The following is a 19018-nucleotide window of genomic DNA, read 5'->3' as shown; positions in this document are numbered from 1 at the left end:
TAAAAAGTTTCTGTGCTATAAACATAGAAAGTCCTTGAGACCAAAGAGGAAAAGAAAGGTGGTTTTTTTCCACTTTACTAAAACTCAGGCTGTGCTTCTTATAATACAACAGTGATCTAAAAGAGGTTTTTCTCTCCTTAGTAATATGACCAAACAAGTAATAGGACAATGACCTCTGCCTCACCTGATACTGAAAACCTTTAAATAGTTACGAACCTCAAAAACGTCCTTCCCAACCCTCATTGTTGACCTATGACCTTGTTTTCTATTTCACTGAGAAGCAAACCAAAACAATGAACTGAAGAGCATGTGCACAAGCTTGCATCACATCTTCCCACCTTCCTGTCACTATAGATGACTGTGCTGTGCACCTAACAGAGCGCTGTTCCCTCTGTTTTTGCCCATCTGCTTGCACCCATGCAAGGACACTGTTACAGTAATTCTTTCCTTTTTTACACCTGGTAGTCAGCCTCCAAGACAGCCCTCAGTGACCCTTACCTCTGGGTGTCCACACCATGCAGTCTCCTCCTGAGTCTGGGATGAACTGTGTGACCAATAGAATTCTGCAGACATGATGGTGTGTGACTTAAGAGGTTAGGTCATAAAAGGCAATGACAATTCCACCATCTTGGATTTCTCACTCTGGAAGAACCCTCTCCATGCCAGGAGGGCACTCAGGCAGTCCCCTGGTGAGACCCATATGAAGGGGAAATGCGGTCTCCCACCAGCAGTTGGAGCCACCTTGACAGACATGTGAGTAAGCCACCTTGCAGGCAGAGCCTCTAGACCCGACCACTTCTTCAGTCTGGAAACTTCCCAATATGTGACTGCAATTTTATGAGAGACTCTGAGTGAGAACCCCTACCCAAGATGCTCTCAATGTCCTGACTAATGGAATGTGTGAGAGGTAATAAATGTTTGGTGTTCTTTAAGCCACTGCACTTTGGGATAATTTGTTATGCAGCAATAGATAACTAATACATCTCCTGTGATCAAAATACTTCAATGGCTCCCAATTTTCATCGGAGGAAAAGCCAGTCTTCTCAATGGCTCACAAGGTGCTTTGCATGCTGTTCACCCACATTGCTCTCTAACTTCACCCCTACCACTCTCCTCACTACCTCTGTTCCAGCTAGAGCGACCTCTCTGCCATTCCCCAAATACGCCTCAGGCCCTTGCCCATCCTCCCACCTCGGTCAGGCCTTTACTCAAATGTCTCCCTCTGGGTGTGACCTTCCTGACTGCCCTTCCAAATATGCAGCCTCCCTCCATACACCCACACCCACACATATTCTCCTTTCTTGTCCCCGCCTTACTTTTTTTATGAGCAAATATTACTGTTCAATATAACATGTATATTGCTTGTTATCTGGCTCTCCTTAGTAAATTGAAAGCTGAGTTGTAGTAGGATTTTTGTTTATTCCCAACAGCCAGAGCAATGTCTTGTTTATTGTAGTGCATACTCCACAAAGATTTTTCAAATGAGTGTATGAATGTCGTGGGTATAGCGATACCCAATTAATAGTAAATTTAAAAATGCCTCGAACAGAGACCTTTTGTGATCACCGCAACATCATAAAGCTGCTTCTAAAATTTACTGCTAGAAAAGCTGTTCTTTCCTGAATAAGTATTGCACAAAAAGAGCAGTTAAATAGCAAACTCTTTTAACCAACTGTTTGACTTTTTCCTTGTAAAACTCAGACAAAAATTACAAGTCAATTATAGTAATTATATGGGTGCCTAGAGTCTGTACCTGTTACCTTTTTCATCTTTTTTTCTCTTTTTTATGTAACCTGTTTTCTTATCCTTTATTCCTATTATTTTGTTGTATGTACCCATTCTATACTGCTTCAAAGCCTTAATGAAACTAATATGCATAAATAAAAATAAGTAAATAGTGTTTTCTTAAACTCAAAATATGTAATTAAAACAGCCATTGGTTCAGTATATTCTTTTTACAAAATGTGAGCTTTTTAAGGAACAAAACTTTATTTTGTGAACGCTATTTTTAAAAGTCAACACCAGTATAGTTTTATTATTATTATTATTATTATTATTATTATTATTATTATTATTATTTTATTGAAGTATCATTGATATACAATCTTATATTGGTTTCAAGTATATAACAGTGGTTCAACAATTACCCACATTATTAAATCCTCACCTGCACTAGTGCATTTAACTGTCAACACAGAAAGATGTTACAGAATCGTTGGCTGTATTCTCCATGCTGTACTACCATCCCTGTGACCAACTTTATTATGACTGAGAATTCTTGTGTCCTTTTATCCCCTTCACCCTCCCTATCCACCTACCCCAACCCCTCCCACATGGTAACCACCAGTCACTTCTCAGCGTAATAGTGTTATTATTCATTGAAGTAAACTTTATTCTAAAATATTTTACATGAAAAATGCACTTTGGATCAGGATAGTAACATTTATGTCAACTTTAAATCATCAAGTACCATAGTATATATTTCCTAATTTCAGGTTATCCTTGGGAAATTTTTTTGCTTCTATAATAGAACTCTTCTTGAACATCATTTGTGTTAAATTGATTTCTATTTTTAATGAGCCAGAATCCCTGGGTTGTAACTTTCAGAAGAGTTTCTTAATCTTTTTTTTTTTTTCTCCTCCCATGCAAGACTAGAAAGGCTCAAATTGTCTAACTGGTCTGCTGAGAGGTCAGATAAAGCTCTGATAAAGAAGGTCACTTTGAAGGCTAGCTGTTTGAGAGAAAAGGAGGCTGTGCATATATTTCTTAAAGGTTACTTTTCCCCTCCTTGCCAGAAGCAAGAGTTTTTCTGATCTCTATTCTGAGAACGTGTTGGGGCTACTAAAGGTAGAACTCATTAAAGGGTGGGTGCTGCTCTAACACTGGGTCCTGCTCCCCAGAGTTTGCAACTCACAGTTTAGTCCCACTCAACCTCCAGCAATTCATCAATTACTGTTTAAATGCTCCCTACCTATCACTGGCCCCAGTGGCTTCAGCTCCCTGGAAGGTGTGATTCTCTGTATTCACCTCTCCAATTTACTCTGTGAACTACACTCTCTGACAGATCTAAGAAGAGGATTTGATTTTTAGGTTGTTCAGCTTTTTTTCTTATGAAAGCATGAAAACTTTCCAAGGTCTCAGATGACAAAGCATAAACCAGAAGTCTTAACAATAATAATATATACATTTCCTCTTTTGACCACATAAAAGAGTGAGGAACGCAGATCTTATATGGACATTTTACATGCAAAGAAACTGAGGTTTAAAGATGAAATGCTTTTCCCAGAGACAAATGGCTAGTAGATGATGCAAACCTGGACCTTCTAATGTATGCAAAACTTGTAATACAGACCTTTATCTTTGGGCATTAATGTATCTGAAACAATTTGGGGTAAAATAAGTTTAGTTTAAGCAGTGAATCATCCATATTTAGGTTGGATCTGTGGCAGGATGTGAAGAGTCCTGAGCTGGGATATCCATAATGTCCTCAAGCCTGACTGGGCCCCCCAACTCACTTTTAGATTTTAGGGAATTCACAACAATGTGCTTCTCTGTTTCTCAGTATGAATCTGAAGGAAGAATGAACCACATGTTTATTGAGATCTCCTGTAATCATGAGGGGAAACAATTCTAGGTTGGATTGAGGCCCCATGTTTTTGGGAGAAAGAGGGTTTATGTGTGTGTGTATCTATGTAAAAGGGAAACTTACTCAAAATTTTTCTGAATTAAAATCCCTTCCTTTAAGTGAAAAGCTTCTTTGATTCTTTAAATGACCTTCCCATCTGCTTCTTGTGCACTATAGTTTATGCATGTGAGTAATGCTTAAAGCCAGACCTCCTTCCATGATACCCAAATGTTGGACAGTCCTTGTTTTTTCTTCTTGTAACTCTGCAAGCAGTACCAGTCACTGAAGCGTCTTACAGTTAAGTGTCACTTCCTCAGAAAGGCCTTCCTTGAGCTTATACATAGACCAGGAGAGACAGTACTTCCCCTTTTGGAACGTCTTTGTTCATATCTGTGCCCATAGCTACTCTGGGGTTACATGAAGGTAGAACTCTGTCTCGGTTTCATTCTCAGGACTAGCGGTCTGGACCAGTGCTGCCCAGGAGAACTTCATATAATTACCCACAGGCTCTACAGTGTGCACATGGGCTAAGAGCACTTGTAAAGTGTCTGGTGCAAATGAACTATTGAACCTGTCATCCAAATTTAAATTTAAATAGCCATATGCAGTTAATGGTTACTTATCAGACAGTGGAGAATTAGAACAGTGTTTCTCAAAATCTAAATCAAGATGTCAGGAATCTGCATTTAAACCCATTTCCCAGGTAATTTTTACTGGCAGTAAAATTTGACAACTGTTAATCTAGAATATAGTTCTTAAGACTGGCTTCACATTGGAATCACCTGGAGGAGGTTTTAGAAGAAAATCATACCTGAGCCATTCCACAGGGATTCTCTCTCTATCAGTCTGGTGTGGGGTCCAGGTATTAGCATTTAATAACAAAACAAAAAAATCCCAGGATGATTATAAATGGCAATCAAGTCTTCTAGGCCTAGAACATATGTTCTCATGGTTCTTAGTAGTTATTAGATAAATATGCACACAAATGGTCTGGGTGCATTTATAAAGAATTAGTGATTACAAGTGAAATCATGTGATGTCACAAAAGATGTTAGTGACATTGGCAGTTCTGGTGAAAAAAAGAATTCAGCTCCAGGTAATCTTTTATAATTGTGTGAAATTCCTTGGCCTTTTGTGTCACCCAAAAACGGTTACAGATGATACCGAGTTATGTGACATGTGAAAGATGGCATGCTCAGAGTTCCCTGAACAATCACCTCTTAAACTACGTAATCTAAAAAACAAATGAACAAATAAACAAAAGCCAGAAGCAGGTTCATAAATACAGAGAACAAACTTAGTTGCCAGTGAGGAAGGGGATGGGAGCTGGGAAAAATTGTGAAGGGAATCAAATTTCCAGGTATAAAATAAATAAATCACAGGGAGGAAAAGTACAGTATGCAGACAATACAGTAATACTGCAATAACTTTGTGTGGTGACAGTAACTACACTTAGGGTGGTGAGCACTTCTTAATGCATGTAATTGTCCAACCACAATGTTGAACACCTGAAACTATCATATTATGTCACCTGCACTTCGATTTAAAAAGAAAATAAAAACGTCTTTCTAGTTGACTGATTGATGATAAAGCGCTTATGACTCCTCGTCAGAGCCAGTGAGTCACCTGACCATGCATGCCTGCTGAACAGCTGCAAGGTGTTTCCTAACCTGCTGCCTTGGGCGAGCCGAGCTCTCCCTTCTACTGCGGGGAGCGGCGTTATTGTCCCCGCAGGAGGTAAGACTGGCCCGGAAGTAAAGGCTGACCCGGCCTCCCGGGGCTGCCGCGGGAATAAGTCTGTGCGCGGAGGAGGCGGATAGCGGGGCTGCCGAGCGGGACCGGGTTTCAGACGCCAGCCCTGAGCGCAGTGAGTACAGCGACTCAGAGGAAACCCAAGGAGCTTTGCAGGGGAATCTGGCATGATTAAAAAGCAAAATCGAGGGTCAGAAGAAGTACGTGCAGGCACTGCTAATTGTAGCCAAGACACTGGCACAGCTTGCCAGGAGATTTGAGGAAATTAACATGAAATTAAAACTGAAATCTTTGGTGAAGTAGAACAGGCAGCATTGACCAAAACATACCAAGTACTAAGGAAAAGGTCTGCAGAGAAATTTAAATTGATAGGAGAGATTTAGAGGAAAAATATTTAGTAGCAAGTGGAATAAAAGTACCAAAATAAAAAAGAATGTAACTTAAGTACCTATCAGTGGACACTTTAAGTTAACATTAAAAATCACCTTTTATTTATAAGTAGTTTGGCACTTATCAATTCAACAGGTTTGCACTAAAAATAATTGGCAGTAATGTGCTGGTAAGGTGATATTACCTTTCTTTTCCACAAAAATTTCATTGATTAAGAAATAGGTAGTAAATTCGTCCTTAGAGATAGCGAGTATTGCCAATCTTTATTGAAATGCTTTCTGAAATGTACCAGAGCTGTAGGCTATAAATTCATTTGTCTTCAAGTAACGACTTTAACTAACACTGGTTAATGTTCATTCAGCAGTCAAAATGCAGTTTATGCCCTCGGATTCGCTCTTCTGCTTATTTCAATTGGGGTGATATCTGAGAAGTTTAGGTCTGTCAGTATTCTTTAATAGAGCCATCTTTTCACTAAAATAATTTGCCACCTCTGAAAGTTAGGCATTGTCTTATTAATGTGATTATGAAGGTTTTATTTCCCTTTGCTTATTTTAATTAAAATGAAAAAAAAAAACAGTTTCTTAGCCTGCACCCAATCCTGTGTTCTTTTAGTCCCATGACAGCCTTCCCAGACATACCCTGGTCCTCTAGTCTGTTGCAGCTCTATGGTCTTAGCAGCAAACTACCTGCCTGACCCTTGAGCAGTAACCCATGTAAGCCATTGTGTGACTAAAACTCTCTTTGCACCTCACAGCAGGACATTATTATTGCTATTATTATTATTATTGAAGTAGCATTACTGTGTCAATGTTTAAATGTGCCTTACTGCCTCTTCCAGGGCTGCATCCCCCTGTTGGGTATGGTCTTGCCAGCATTTTTGTTTTGTGTTTGAAGAAAACACATACAATCTCAAATAGTTATTTTTCTTACTAAAATTATTGAGTAATTTTGAAGTTACTCCTATTTTCAGTTAAATTATTCATAATAATGCCAAAGAACATATATTGTAGGTAGTTGTATATTTAATGTTCTCTACAATAACACATAAGGAACAATACATTGAAAAATGAAACATTTAAAACAAATGCCATTGTAAAATAAAATACGGACAGGTGAATTCAAAGGTACTTTATTCTATACATAGCTGCAAGAAGTTATCACTATAACATTAAATTTGGAGGAAAAAATAAAGACTGGGTTATCCTAAATTCCATTCCAGAGGATTTAGATGGTGAAGTGAAGTGAAGGTCAGTGTGCAAAACGTGATTTCAAAATGGTATTGTGGGAAGACTTTGGTTACCCCTGTGATAAAATGAGTCATATGTTAATTTTTCCTCATGTAGCTTGTACAACTGAACAGGTAAATTATGTTCAATAGACTTATTCAAATATTATCTTATGACAAATGTCTAGTTCTTAGCTCTTAGTGGTTTGTCCTTTACTTCATAGCAAACCAGAACTTTTTAATAAGCTTAGCAGTGATCTCCAGTAGTGATGTGAGGTGCTACTGCTCAAGGGTCAAGTAGGTAGATTGCTGCTATGACAGTAGAGCTGCAACAGACTAGAGGAACAGGGCAGTGATGGAAATGCTTTGTAACCTACACTGTCCAGTATGGTAGCAATGGGCTGTATGTGGCTACTGAGCACTCGAAATGTGGTCAGCTTGGCTAAGGAAGTGAATTTTTTTTCTTTCACTTTTAATTAACTTTAATGAAAGCTGAGTTATCCATATGCGGCTAGTAGCTACTGGGTTGCACAGAGAGCTTACTAGCTGCCTCACATTGTTCTGCTGGCCAGCTGATAGTATTGTGTAACACACCACTGCTGACCTACTTCTGGAGATTCCATTGAGAGAATTTTTAAGAATCTAGATCTTAAGAGATTTAGGAGGTCCTTGAAAAGATCTTTAGGATATTTTTCTATCTGTTTGGTTTTTAGTGTATGTAATTGTTGAATCACTATGTTGTACGCCTGAAACTAAACTTCAATTTTAAAAAGCCATAAAGATTATAGGATTTCATGAACTATTTAAACTATTCACACCCTGTGGAAGTACTACTGATAAAGAAAAGTATTTTTACTGGTAGGGGATCTTGACTGTGTAGCAGGAATACAACCTAAATGTGCCCTTAAGCTCATGTCTGAAAAATAAAAAATGCTCTTGCTTGTGAGGCACTGATAGTTCTGAAAGCATTGCACAAACTCTGTCCTTTGATTGTCACAACAACCCATTGAAAGGAATCCTAGTTCATTATTCCTTCCATTATACCAGTAGTCCCACAAAGGAGAATTTTTTTAGAAAATAATAAAAATTGTATCCAAACCTTGGAAGAAGTTAAGTTTGTCTTCAAGCTCTGAAGACAAAGTTTGTTTTATTGAATTTTAGGTTAGTGATCAAAAGGTACTTATTGATAAAATAAATGGAAAAAAGAAAGAATGAATGACCATGGAGTGTGAACATAGTATATAATTTCAAAATGTCACCTGACTTTTCATTTGGAAGAAGGACTCAGAATACTTTTGAAAACATAAATATCAAGTATTAATCACAGTTTGCTCACAGATTCACAACTTCTTAATGGCTCCATTTTTCTTCTTTTATTTCAGAAGCTCTTGAAAAGTACATCAAGTCTAAAGTGAACCAATTCACTGTCAGGCAGTACTGGAACCATGAGCAGTAATGGGACAGACCTCACCATTGGCTTCTTCTCCTCTTCTGTAGCTGTCCTTTTGTATGGCTCAAACTTTGTACCACTTAAAAAATATGACACTGGTGATGGTAAGAATTTTTTTCCTTCATTATTAACCTTAAATTATTTTCAATGTGAAGTACTCTTTTTTTGGTCATTTTAAATGATGGCTACAAAAATGACTTTTATTGTATCTGGTGCCAAGTGAATAGAGCATAAAAATAAATCATTTGATAATGTCCATGCCAGTTTATCTGAGAGACATTCAGTGTAGGATAACCTTAAGATTGTGTTTCATGGTAAAACTAGGCTAGGAACTGTCAGAAAGATTTTTAGCCAAATCCATTATGTTTACAAAAGAAAGTAGTCAATTCTACTAAGAACACTTGTTCTGAAAACACAAATTCCCAATATGACTGATACAATAGAAAACAATGTGGGCATAACACTAATTTTATGTTTGCTGATGTGCAGTTTTGGCTCTGATAAAACACTAGGTGAACATAGAAAACTGCACCTAAATGAATAAAGATGTGTAATAATACACAGAACATTCTTTAATATTCTCAAATCAAAGTGCCATATTTATTGTAACATTTGTGAATTTCTTGACCAGGTAAAACTGTGCTACCACTTTTATTAGTACCTTTAAAAAAATACATTATTGATGAAGTTTTTGAGTGTTGTGTTCTTAGCACCATTTTCCTCATAAGATCTCCAGTTTTGTTGCACGATTTTGCATAATGCAGTGATTTTTTAGGAATGTATATGTCACATTGTAGTAGGTCTGTGATGTGAATTTTAAGGGGGAAGAGGCAACAGTTTTCGTGTGTTCTGTTTTTGTTTTTGTTTTTGTTTTTTCATCAACATGTCTTTCATACTACAGGCAGGAGAAGAAATTGAAGATGTTTTCATGCACACCTGTTGGAAAGCAATTATTGAACCAATTCCTTATGTTTTGATTACTTAGACAACAATATTACAATTCTTTTCTCCTCCAGGACCTTTCTTCTCTTTTCCTTTACAGTTAGTGTGGGAATAGAAAAATACTAAAAGAAGAACAAAATACATACTAGGGGGATGGAACCCAGCTTTTAGGTGTTTACAGATGTGTGATCCTAGGTAACTCTTATCAGGTCTTTTGTTCCTAGTTTTTCATTTGTAAAAAAAAAAAAAAATCCTGTAAAATGAAGTCCCTTTTCATGACTATGATTCTACATTTTTGTCTAAGATGCTAATGGCCATTTTTTTTCTTCTCCTCCACCACGGAATTGACTAAAAATATACAAAAATCTCCCAGAGTTAGAGTCAGAAGTGCTACAATGAGTTATAAGTGCCTTAGTTTTTCTTCCAATGTCAGCTTTTTCTTTATCCTTTTGATTCCAAAATCCTTGGTGATACAGGAGACTTAGAAAGGGTACAGATACACCTCATATCACCATGTGATCATCAGATAATTGGCAAATGGCAACCCAGAACATAGAAAGGAGAGTAGAATGCTCTAGACCTAGAATGACCTAGAATGCTCATTCTCATTCTCAGGTTTGCAATGCCTGGCTCATCACAGGTGTTCCTCTCTAACTAGCTGTATGAGGTCTGCATGTGTCCATAAATGACTATTTTTATTGGAAACATGGTATAAATGATCTCCAAAGGTTTAAGTCATTGTTGCACTATTCTGCAGTTCTTAATGTCATGTTTTTTCGTGAGGGATGGCACCGGCTGTGGCATCTGAATAAAAATATGTAGACTTGCTCTTGCCAGTAGTCTTTGGTAGAAAATTCTTGATTTGTCTGATACGTGGGACTAAGTGAGAATGCACTGTGTTTAGTAAGCTTTGGAGTCAAACAACCTGGGTTTAAATTCCAGTTCCAGAAACTGTTCGCTGTTTGGACAAGAAGCTTCATCACAGATTAATTTTTCTCTGTCTTTGAACTAGGGTTAGTTGTGATGTATAGTATTGTAAGAATTATACTGAATGTGTTAAGTGCCTGGCATGTAGACGTCCAGTAGATTGTGGCCATTCCCATAATAAGTCATTCTGAACCACTAACACCGGTTTCTTTTATTTCCAGGAATGTTTCTCCAGTGGGTACTTTGTGCTTCCATATGGCTGGTCGCCTTGGTGGTCAATCTGATATTACATTGTCCTAAGTTTTGGCCTTTTGCAATGGTTGGAGGCTGCGTTTGGGCAACAGGTAATGTATGATATAATTTACTCTTCAATTGTTGAAGACTATGATCAAATTAACTCTGGTTCATAGTAGAAGGAAATAGACAAACAGTAACTTTAAATACTCCATCAAAGATACTAGAAATTAACAATTTAGTTTCTTTCCTTCAGATGCTCTATAAACATTTTTGAAGCATTTTTCAACTCTTTCCTCTTAACAGTTTCTTTCTTAATCCCTGATAGAAAATTATTATGGCAAAAATGTTTCAGTTGCTCTCTCTCTGTTCAAGCATAACTCCTGTATGAGTTTACATGTTTATCAAAAAATAATTTATTAGCTAGTAGTCTCACTAATATAATTTTTAGAATTTGTCCTTAAAAGTAGGCAAGCAGACACATTATCATTTCAAAATCACTAGCAAAAAAACAAAAGCAAACAAAAATCCTCTCTCGGTTGCCTTATCAATACCTGAAATATAACTAATTCACAAATTTATACCTTTGCTTGGCCAATCAGAAATGTTTTCCTTCATTAATATAAATACATTCCAGGAGAGTTTTTGTCTCTTTAGCAAAGAGAATTCTAAATATCAAGGCTCTTTAGAGGCAGTTTGACTAAAAGCAGATAAATTTTAAAATGTTAAAAATGTATTAGGTACCCATTTAATTTGAATCGCCTAAGAATTAAATGATCTAGTGAAATTCATGAGTTAGGGGACAAAAGAGTTAACTTCAAATTTCCACCAGAATTTAAATCATTATACCTCACTTATACCTTTGTATGATTATGTATATCATTCCTAACAGGGAGGGGGAACAGAGAAAGCATCTGTTCACCTGCAGATCTTTGTAACCACCATAGTATTTATGTTCATACAGCAGATTCCACTGGGATTCAGTGGGGGCAGAGGGTAATTTGAGAAATGTTGCAGATGTAGATGCTATATCTAGATCATAGGAATTGATTGGACTCGGGAAGTAGAGGAAAGGGAGAAGCCAATGATGATGTGGGGATTTTATTGTGGGTGATTGCGAAGGCAGTGGTATCATTGACACATCTGAAGAGAATAGGAAAAGGAACACGTCTGAAAGGGAAAGTGATGAGTCCTGCGTGCGACCCTCTCTGAAGTTCCCACAGTGGGTACATCTGGTTGGAGGTCTCTTATTGACAGTTTGGAGCATCCTACTAATCTCTGGAGAAGGAACAGGCTGGAGCTTTAGCACTGGGAGCTTGTGTCTCTAGTTGACAGCTGCAATCATGAAATTTAGGTAAGGTAGCCAAAGAAGAATATAGCATGAAGATGAATGTGTTCAAGGGAAAATATGCAGGGGGCACCTGAATCCAGATGGCATAACAAGAAAGAGTAGACAGTGGAAGACCATAAGAGAGAGACAGGAGGGAATCAGGAGATAAAGGCAACCTGGAAGCCACAAGGGGAAACCTTTCAAGAGATGGTGAGACTGAGGCCAAATGACCAAGAGCTTGAGAACTGTAAAAACCGTCATGCATTTGGCCCTGAGTGACCCTCCAGGGGCACAAAACAATAAATGCAGGAATCCAAAAGGCTAATCAATGAGCACTAAAGAACAACGTCTGGGGCCAGACTGGAGCCACAGACCTCTTCCAGTGGATGGCCCTGGCTTGAGTCTGACAGCCACTGCTAATTTTATCATTGACCACTTCTGCAAAAAGACCTAGAACAGAGACCTACATTAAGGAAGAAGAGCATTGGTGCAATTAGGCAAGGAACTAATTTAACGTTTTTCTTTGTAGGATTTTGCATTAAGCCTAGCTTTTTTTTGAAATCATAATCATAAGTTTAATGCCAAAAAGTGTGATTGTTTTACTTTAAAAATGAGGAATTATGCTTTACTAGATTTTTCCAAATCCCATAAGCTTCAGTTGAAGTTAAAATGAGAATAAATTCAATTTATAAATGCATTTTTTTTGTATTGGAAATAATATATTTCTTCTGTATGTTACATCTGCAGGGAACATTGCTGTTGTCCCAATTATCAAAACCATTGGTTTAGGCCTTGGAGTCTTAATCTGGGGATCATTTAATACCTTAACAGGCTGGGCAAGCTCAAGGTAACACAAAGAGAATTATTTCAACTAAGATTCTCTGCACTCACGCTCTGTGTAAGACACGTGTTAGGGGCTGGACTAGCTGAGAGGAATGACATAGTTCTGATCCTCACACAGATCACAGCTGGCATGATGTACACATAAAATATGCACCTTTTATTATCGTTGGCCCTAAATTCTAATGACTCATCTAGATACCTGGTCAAGATACAGTAAATAATTACCTGTAGGGAATAGAAGTAGGGAGAAAGGGGAACTGATGTTTATTTTCCATTTTTTTTGTGTGACAGTTTGCTGGACATGTTACATGCATCATTCTCATCTCATTTTCACAAATACATGAAGTAAGCAATATCTTATCAGAGGGCTGATAGACAAAGAGGTTGAATACTTGCTGAATGTCAGAGAGCTAATAAGCCAGGCTTCAAATCTGGGTCCTCTGCTTCTATATTCTTCCTTCTAGAGGCTGAGGCAGGATCAGAAAACCACCACCCAGCTTTCCAGTCATCTTTATGAATAAAGTTTTATCGGAACACAGCCAAATCCATCCATTTAAGCATGGTCTATGGCTGCTTTTACACTACAATGGCAGACTTGAGTAGTTGTAAGAGACCATCTGACCCACAAAGCCTAAATATTTACTGTCTGGCCCTTTAAGGAAACATTTGCCAAACCCAGCTTCAGTTCTGGGCTGTCCTATGTGGCAGTCACAAGGCACATGTAGCCAGTTAAATTGAAATTGAAATTAATTAAATTCTGATAAAATTAAGCATTCAGTTCCACAACTGCACTAGCTGTATACCAAGTACACGGTAGCCATATAAGGCTAGCAGCTCCCCTATTATACAGCGCGGCTGTAGGAGAGCCCCATTCTCACAGAAGTCCTGTTGGGTTGTGCCGCCTTCAATATGCAATTAACAATCAAGTCAGGTTTGGGAAAATGAGAAGGAAGGATGTTACCCTTACCTTACTTTCTGGAAGTCTCTTCCCTCTTAAAACATTATAACAACCTCAATAATAACAAAACAAACTAACTTCCAATCCACTCTTTCCTGTCCTTCCCACTTTCCCCCACTTTCTACCTGCTTTTCACAGGTGCTCTTTCCTTTTTCTTTTTCTCTTGCCCTGGGTGGTTTACAGTGATTGATGGCAATGATCACTACAATGTCAAGGCATGAAGAAAATAAGTTTAAGGTAATGCCAAAAATAGTGATCCTTAACCAAATGGTTTCTAAAAATTTGTTTCAGTACTGCACAAAATTGCAGGTAACTCATTAGTATTCAGTTCTCTGCTTAATCTATTGTCTCTTCTTTCTTCCTGAGTCTTAATAATAAAGGGACACTCACAAGTACTTTTTATGTTAACTCACTAATCTTCATTATAAACCTATAAGGTAGGTATATTTATTATCCCCATTTTAAATGTGGGAAATTGAGGCACAGTGAAGATAGTTACCTTATCCGTGTCACAGCTAGTAAGTGAGGGACTTTTGATTTGAACCCAAGAATCTGACCCTGAACCCATATAGTTAAACACTATGATGAACACATTTTCAACAATATCTACTTTAATGTAGCATTCTCAATTTTCAGGTATGGCTGGTTTGGAACAGATGCAGAAGAAGTATCAACACCACTACTGAATTACTTTGGAGCCGGGCTGTCAGTAGTAAGGTGCACAGCCATTTCTAACGATTTAGCTCTGCCAAACATTTAGAATACCTTGCAAAGATCCTGATGTGTTTACATTTTTTATACCTACATTTCATAAAATTGATATGATTTTTCCTCAGATTCTTCATTTTTGTGGACAGGCTTGGCTTCAGAGCCCTGGGTCAAGAGCCCCAGCTTTAGTTCGCAAAAGATGTGAGTCCCTGAGAAAAACGTTTAGCTGCTTTGAAATGCACTTTATGATCGGTCATATTTAGAAAATCCTAACAGACAGCTCGTAAATTAGAATCAGATGGCACATTCAAGTATTTTGCAAACTAAAAAATGTTGTGTAAATAAATGGTCTGCTGGCTTCCTGGTGCCCCTGAAATAGCCACTGGTTCTCTCTCCTTCTTACTGCTCACTTACTTTTTGTCACTTGGTTTCCACTTTTCCTGTCACTTCATTCAACTCTTCCTAACCCCATTAGATAATCGTTCACTCACCCATGAAAACACATACCCATTTAAATACCTGTTTTTGGGTGTATCCGTGTCTAGTATGCACAATGTGAATGAGGATGAAAATGACTTTGAATCTCTATATGGCAGTGGCCAATCAATAAAACTCTTTACAGGAATTGGGTCATGTTAAATGCAGTCCCCTTTCTCCTCTAGACTTCATTTATATTCCCTGTCAGGGTTTCACATAATAGATAACACTGCCTGGAAAGATTTTAGTACTTTTTTTATTTTTCAGGGAAAGAACGCCATATTTCTCATTCTCCTGCAGTGATGGCTTTTCCCCAGCCACATTCAGGAACAATATCTTTGTCATTGAAATGTTGCCTTAGAGAGTGGTTCCAGGCCAACTGGAGAAGAAATAACATAGATTATTCTAAAATAGCGGATTCCCGACAGTTTTGGTTAGAGGCAATTTTATATATTTTGTACAATTCACAAGGCATTGTAGTTTAGAATAGCTCTCTCAAAAACAATTTCTTTACACCCAAAATTGTACTGTAGCATGCCTCAGTTTTGGCTTCATGGTAATTTGAGGCATTTTATTCAATCCATCAGGCATTGTTTTTCAAAATATTTATTTGTTAGAAATGGTAAATTCTCTAAAATTGCAAATTGTTCTATTGCTTCTTCCTCTGTAACCTTAAGGAAATCACTTAATTTCTCCAAGCTTTGGTTTCATCATCTGAGGATAAAGTGTGGATAATAATTGCACCAGCCTCAGAAGATATTTTGAGGATTAAATGAAATGAAATAGGTTAAGTGCTTTGTATAGTGCTAGGTACCTGGCTACCACGCTGTATGTTGGGTAATTTTCATTATAATAATCATTATTTCTGTGAATAACTATTTCATGTTCATTTACTGTCTTCCCTTTAGGCATGAGTTGTCCTACTCTGCTACACTAGGCAGTGCCCCCAGGGAATCATGAAGCTTGATCTGGGGCAGGGAAATGTAATGATCTCTCCCTGTCGTGCACCCAAGCTCCCCTCTGCGTTTCGCTACTGTAACATTTCATTTCATTCCTTTAACTCAATTAAACCAGTTTCCTTGAAGGACATTCATTGAATAAGCTTGGAGTTTCATGGTCAGTATAAGGAAACTTGGTCTATGGTTACATTGGTTTAGAATGTTGCTTTTCTTTTTAAAATTGAAATTATTGCTCCAGTTTTTAAAGGATTGCTTAGATGGTTCTAGCTTTGTGTTTTCGCTATGTAATATCTCAAGTAAGTATCAGTCGGTCTCTACCACCAAAACCACTCCAGGTATTTTAGACAGCAGAAGATCTAACCCAAAGAGTTGTTGACGAAAGTGTCCTAGGGCCAGTGGAGCCAGAGGAGGAAGGTGGCATCACGGAGAGCTGGGGACCACACCTGGCTGGCGCTGCCAAGGCAGCCGCCCTGCCCTGGTCCCCGCTGCTGCTGCTTCTCCAAAAACGAAGGGCTTCTCCCACCTTTTAGTCTTACTCATATGCTTTCTCTTGGCAAAAGCTAGCTGCCAATCCAGTTTGGGGCATGATTTTCAGTTGTCTAGGCTCCAAGATTCAGGAGAGAATATGTAAGGGTTGAGGGGGAGCTGACACCAAAAACAGCCAGAGCACTCTTAAACATGGTTCATAAAGGGTGAACTTCGTTTTCAATTAAGAAAATACTTTGCATTGTCCTTGAGTCTGCCCTCTGTTCTTCCCTCTTCTCATGTAATGTATCTGCTATCAAATAAGGTTGTCACTCTTACTTAAGAACCTCTGAAGGCTCCTATTAGATTCAGAATAAATCTGTCTCCTTATTCTGGCATGTTCTGCACTGTTATAGGTTCAACCCTTCTTCCTGGCACATGTCCCTCCCTGTACTGTCAATCACTGACCCGGGATTATTCACCACACCTGATACCAGACTTCCCTCAGTCCGAAAGGCCCTTTCCTTGCTTGGCCTCCTTGGCCACCCTTAAATATCAGTTGAGATATTTCCACCTTATGTGACGTTTTCTTGCATTCATTTTTCCTAATTAAAATCAGCCACCCCTAACTTCCTTGTGCTTCTCTTATCAACAATCTCAGGGTCTGTTTCATGTCATTCATACCAAACCCTTTATCCTTGAACTATGAGATCCTGAAGGACAAGGTCTGTTATTTCTTTTGTATCACTCTTAAACATTGCTACATAGTGCCTGACACATAATAGATGCTCAATAAATGCTTGCTGAATTCCATTGTCAGTGTAAACACACAGATGGATTTTACCAATAGTAAGATGTGTAGTAATGCAAATCTAGGGAAATTGCAAAGGTTGGAAATGTAGAGAAGCCCCTTTGGGTATAAGATACTGACTTTTTTTCTAAATTTCCCATGTTTTTCACAGCCTTTATCCATAGACTTTATCGTGCAGCTTTGTGTTTGACACAGTGTACTAAGTCTGTAGCCACAAAGGCTTTGTGATCTTTTAGGTTTTATGTTCATATACTAAAATAAATCTTACTCCTTTGTCCTCACTTAATGCCACCACACCCCCTTTTGACAAACTGATCCAGGATTCTTCTTTCTGACTCAACCTATTTTGTGACTAGCTCTAGTCACATGGGCTCAAAACGTCTGCTTTCTTAGTCTTGGTTTCTGTCTCATGCTCAGTGCTCGCCTCTCCTATCCGATCTGTAGTTACAGCTATTCCCCAACATGTTCTGAGATTTCACCACTTGACAAAAATTTCACTGAGAATTTCATAGGCATTATTATTATTTAATTCTTATTACAGCTCTGTGTAAAGTGGGTATATTCCCATTTCTTCAGTTAAAAAAGTAGAGAATCAGAGAGGTTAAGTAATTTGTTGGAGGGCCGTACAGCTGTTTGCAGAAACACTCAAGGACATTTAGCTCTCTCCTTCAGGTATCTCTAACAAATCTTCCTGGTTGTTATTAGAAAAACATTATGGTCTATACAAAGTAAAGGGTTTTCAATGTAACTTCGAGAAGAAAATGCAATCACCATGTCTAATATTAGCTTTGCAGTTAACATATATAAGTACACACACATACTTATTTAATTAATATGCAGATATAATTAGGCCTTATGCATTCAATTATACTGAGTGTTAAGTATTTTGTGGGCCTTGAAGGAGACGTAAGATGCAGCTCCTATCTTCTGTTGAATTAGAACATCTTTAGAGAAAAAAATTTCCGTGGACTTGCAGCAAATGTTCTGGATTGCATGATGATTATTCTGTGTTGTGGGAAATCAGAAAAGGGAAAGATTGAGTGAGGACTGGCCACGGGTTGGGGATGTTGTCTTCCCACATTCTGCACTTCAACTTTTCTTTGGTTTGGATAAGAAAAGAAAAGTATATAGAGTGTCCAGCTAAGGAAGAAACACAAGCAAAGCAGGTCGTGACAGATGGAGATGGAGGAGAGTCCGGAGCAGGGCCTGGGCAGAGTTAGAAGACCCTGCAGGCAACATGCTGAGAACGACAGGGTGGAGCAGAATGCAGGCAGCACAGAAACCAAAAAGGAAAGTTAAATTTCCTATAGAAGGGAATATGAAGGCATTCAAGTTTTCAAAGCAAGTAAGAGACTAAATGAAGGATGCTAACAAGGAAATTTTTAATTTTTACACCAAAGATAGCTCATCATATGCACCATGCTGCCCTTAGTTACCTACACTGTTTCAGCCTCATATGTCCTTTGAAATCTCCTTATCTTGCTTTAACTTCTAATCCATGCAAACATGCTAACAAAGGAATGCCAAAAATATACCAAAGTTGTTAGTTTTCTTAAGTTAATTCAGTATCTGAACATATTTAGTATATTTGCATGGCTCAAAAGTCAATAATGAGTAAGGCATTTGTTGCAGAGATTCTGGACATGAAAGACAGTGCGTTATAAGACAGGTATTAAAAGGGGGAAATTTCCCAATAGGATGACACATGTATTTTGCCTTTTTAAATATATTCTGGAGATCTTACCATATCAGAATATAGAGAACATCCTCTTTTTGTAAAAACTGCATAGTATTCCATTGTGTGACCATCAAGCTCACCCACCAGAGTGTGGGTTTACCTGTGTCCTAGGGCCTGGGGTGGGACTGGCAAGGTCGGGAGCAGACACACCAGAGTCCTCCACGGGGATCGCATAGTTTGCACT

At 38.2% G+C, this 19018-nt stretch overlaps 1 protein-coding gene across 7 annotated transcripts in view; it reads left to right on the top strand.

The window, feature by feature from the left end:
• The first annotated feature begins 611 nt into the window (after positions 1-611).
• Positions 612-19018, top strand: part of TMEM144 (transmembrane protein 144) — a 51631-nt gene continuing 33224 nt past the window's right edge. For 4 of the 7 annotated variants that reach the window (XR_012129598.1, XM_017656660.3, XM_017656657.3 and 1 more), the window contains exons 1-5: positions 5360-5492; positions 8375-8546; positions 10533-10655; positions 12623-12722; positions 14313-14393. Coding sequence is in view for 6 of the 7 variants with exons in the window: in XM_017656660.3 (XP_017512149.2) it covers positions 8438-8546; positions 10533-10655; positions 12623-12722; positions 14313-14393 (413 nt within the window). In the remaining variant the exon portion in view is untranslated. Of the gene's footprint in view, positions 754-5237; positions 5493-8374; positions 8547-10532; positions 10656-12622; positions 12723-14312; positions 14394-19018 lie in introns of those variants that run through there. The other 3 variants (XM_073232535.1, XM_073232536.1, XM_017656658.3) reach the window with 3 other exon arrangements.

The sequence above is a fragment of the Manis javanica genome, chromosome 3 (genome assembly GCF_040802235.1).
Source record: "Manis javanica isolate MJ-LG chromosome 3, MJ_LKY, whole genome shotgun sequence".
NCBI classification, from domain to species: domain Eukaryota; kingdom Metazoa; phylum Chordata; class Mammalia; order Pholidota; family Manidae; genus Manis; species Manis javanica.
Note: the sequence above shows the minus strand (reverse complement) of the source record. Positions and strands in the feature narration are given on the sequence as shown.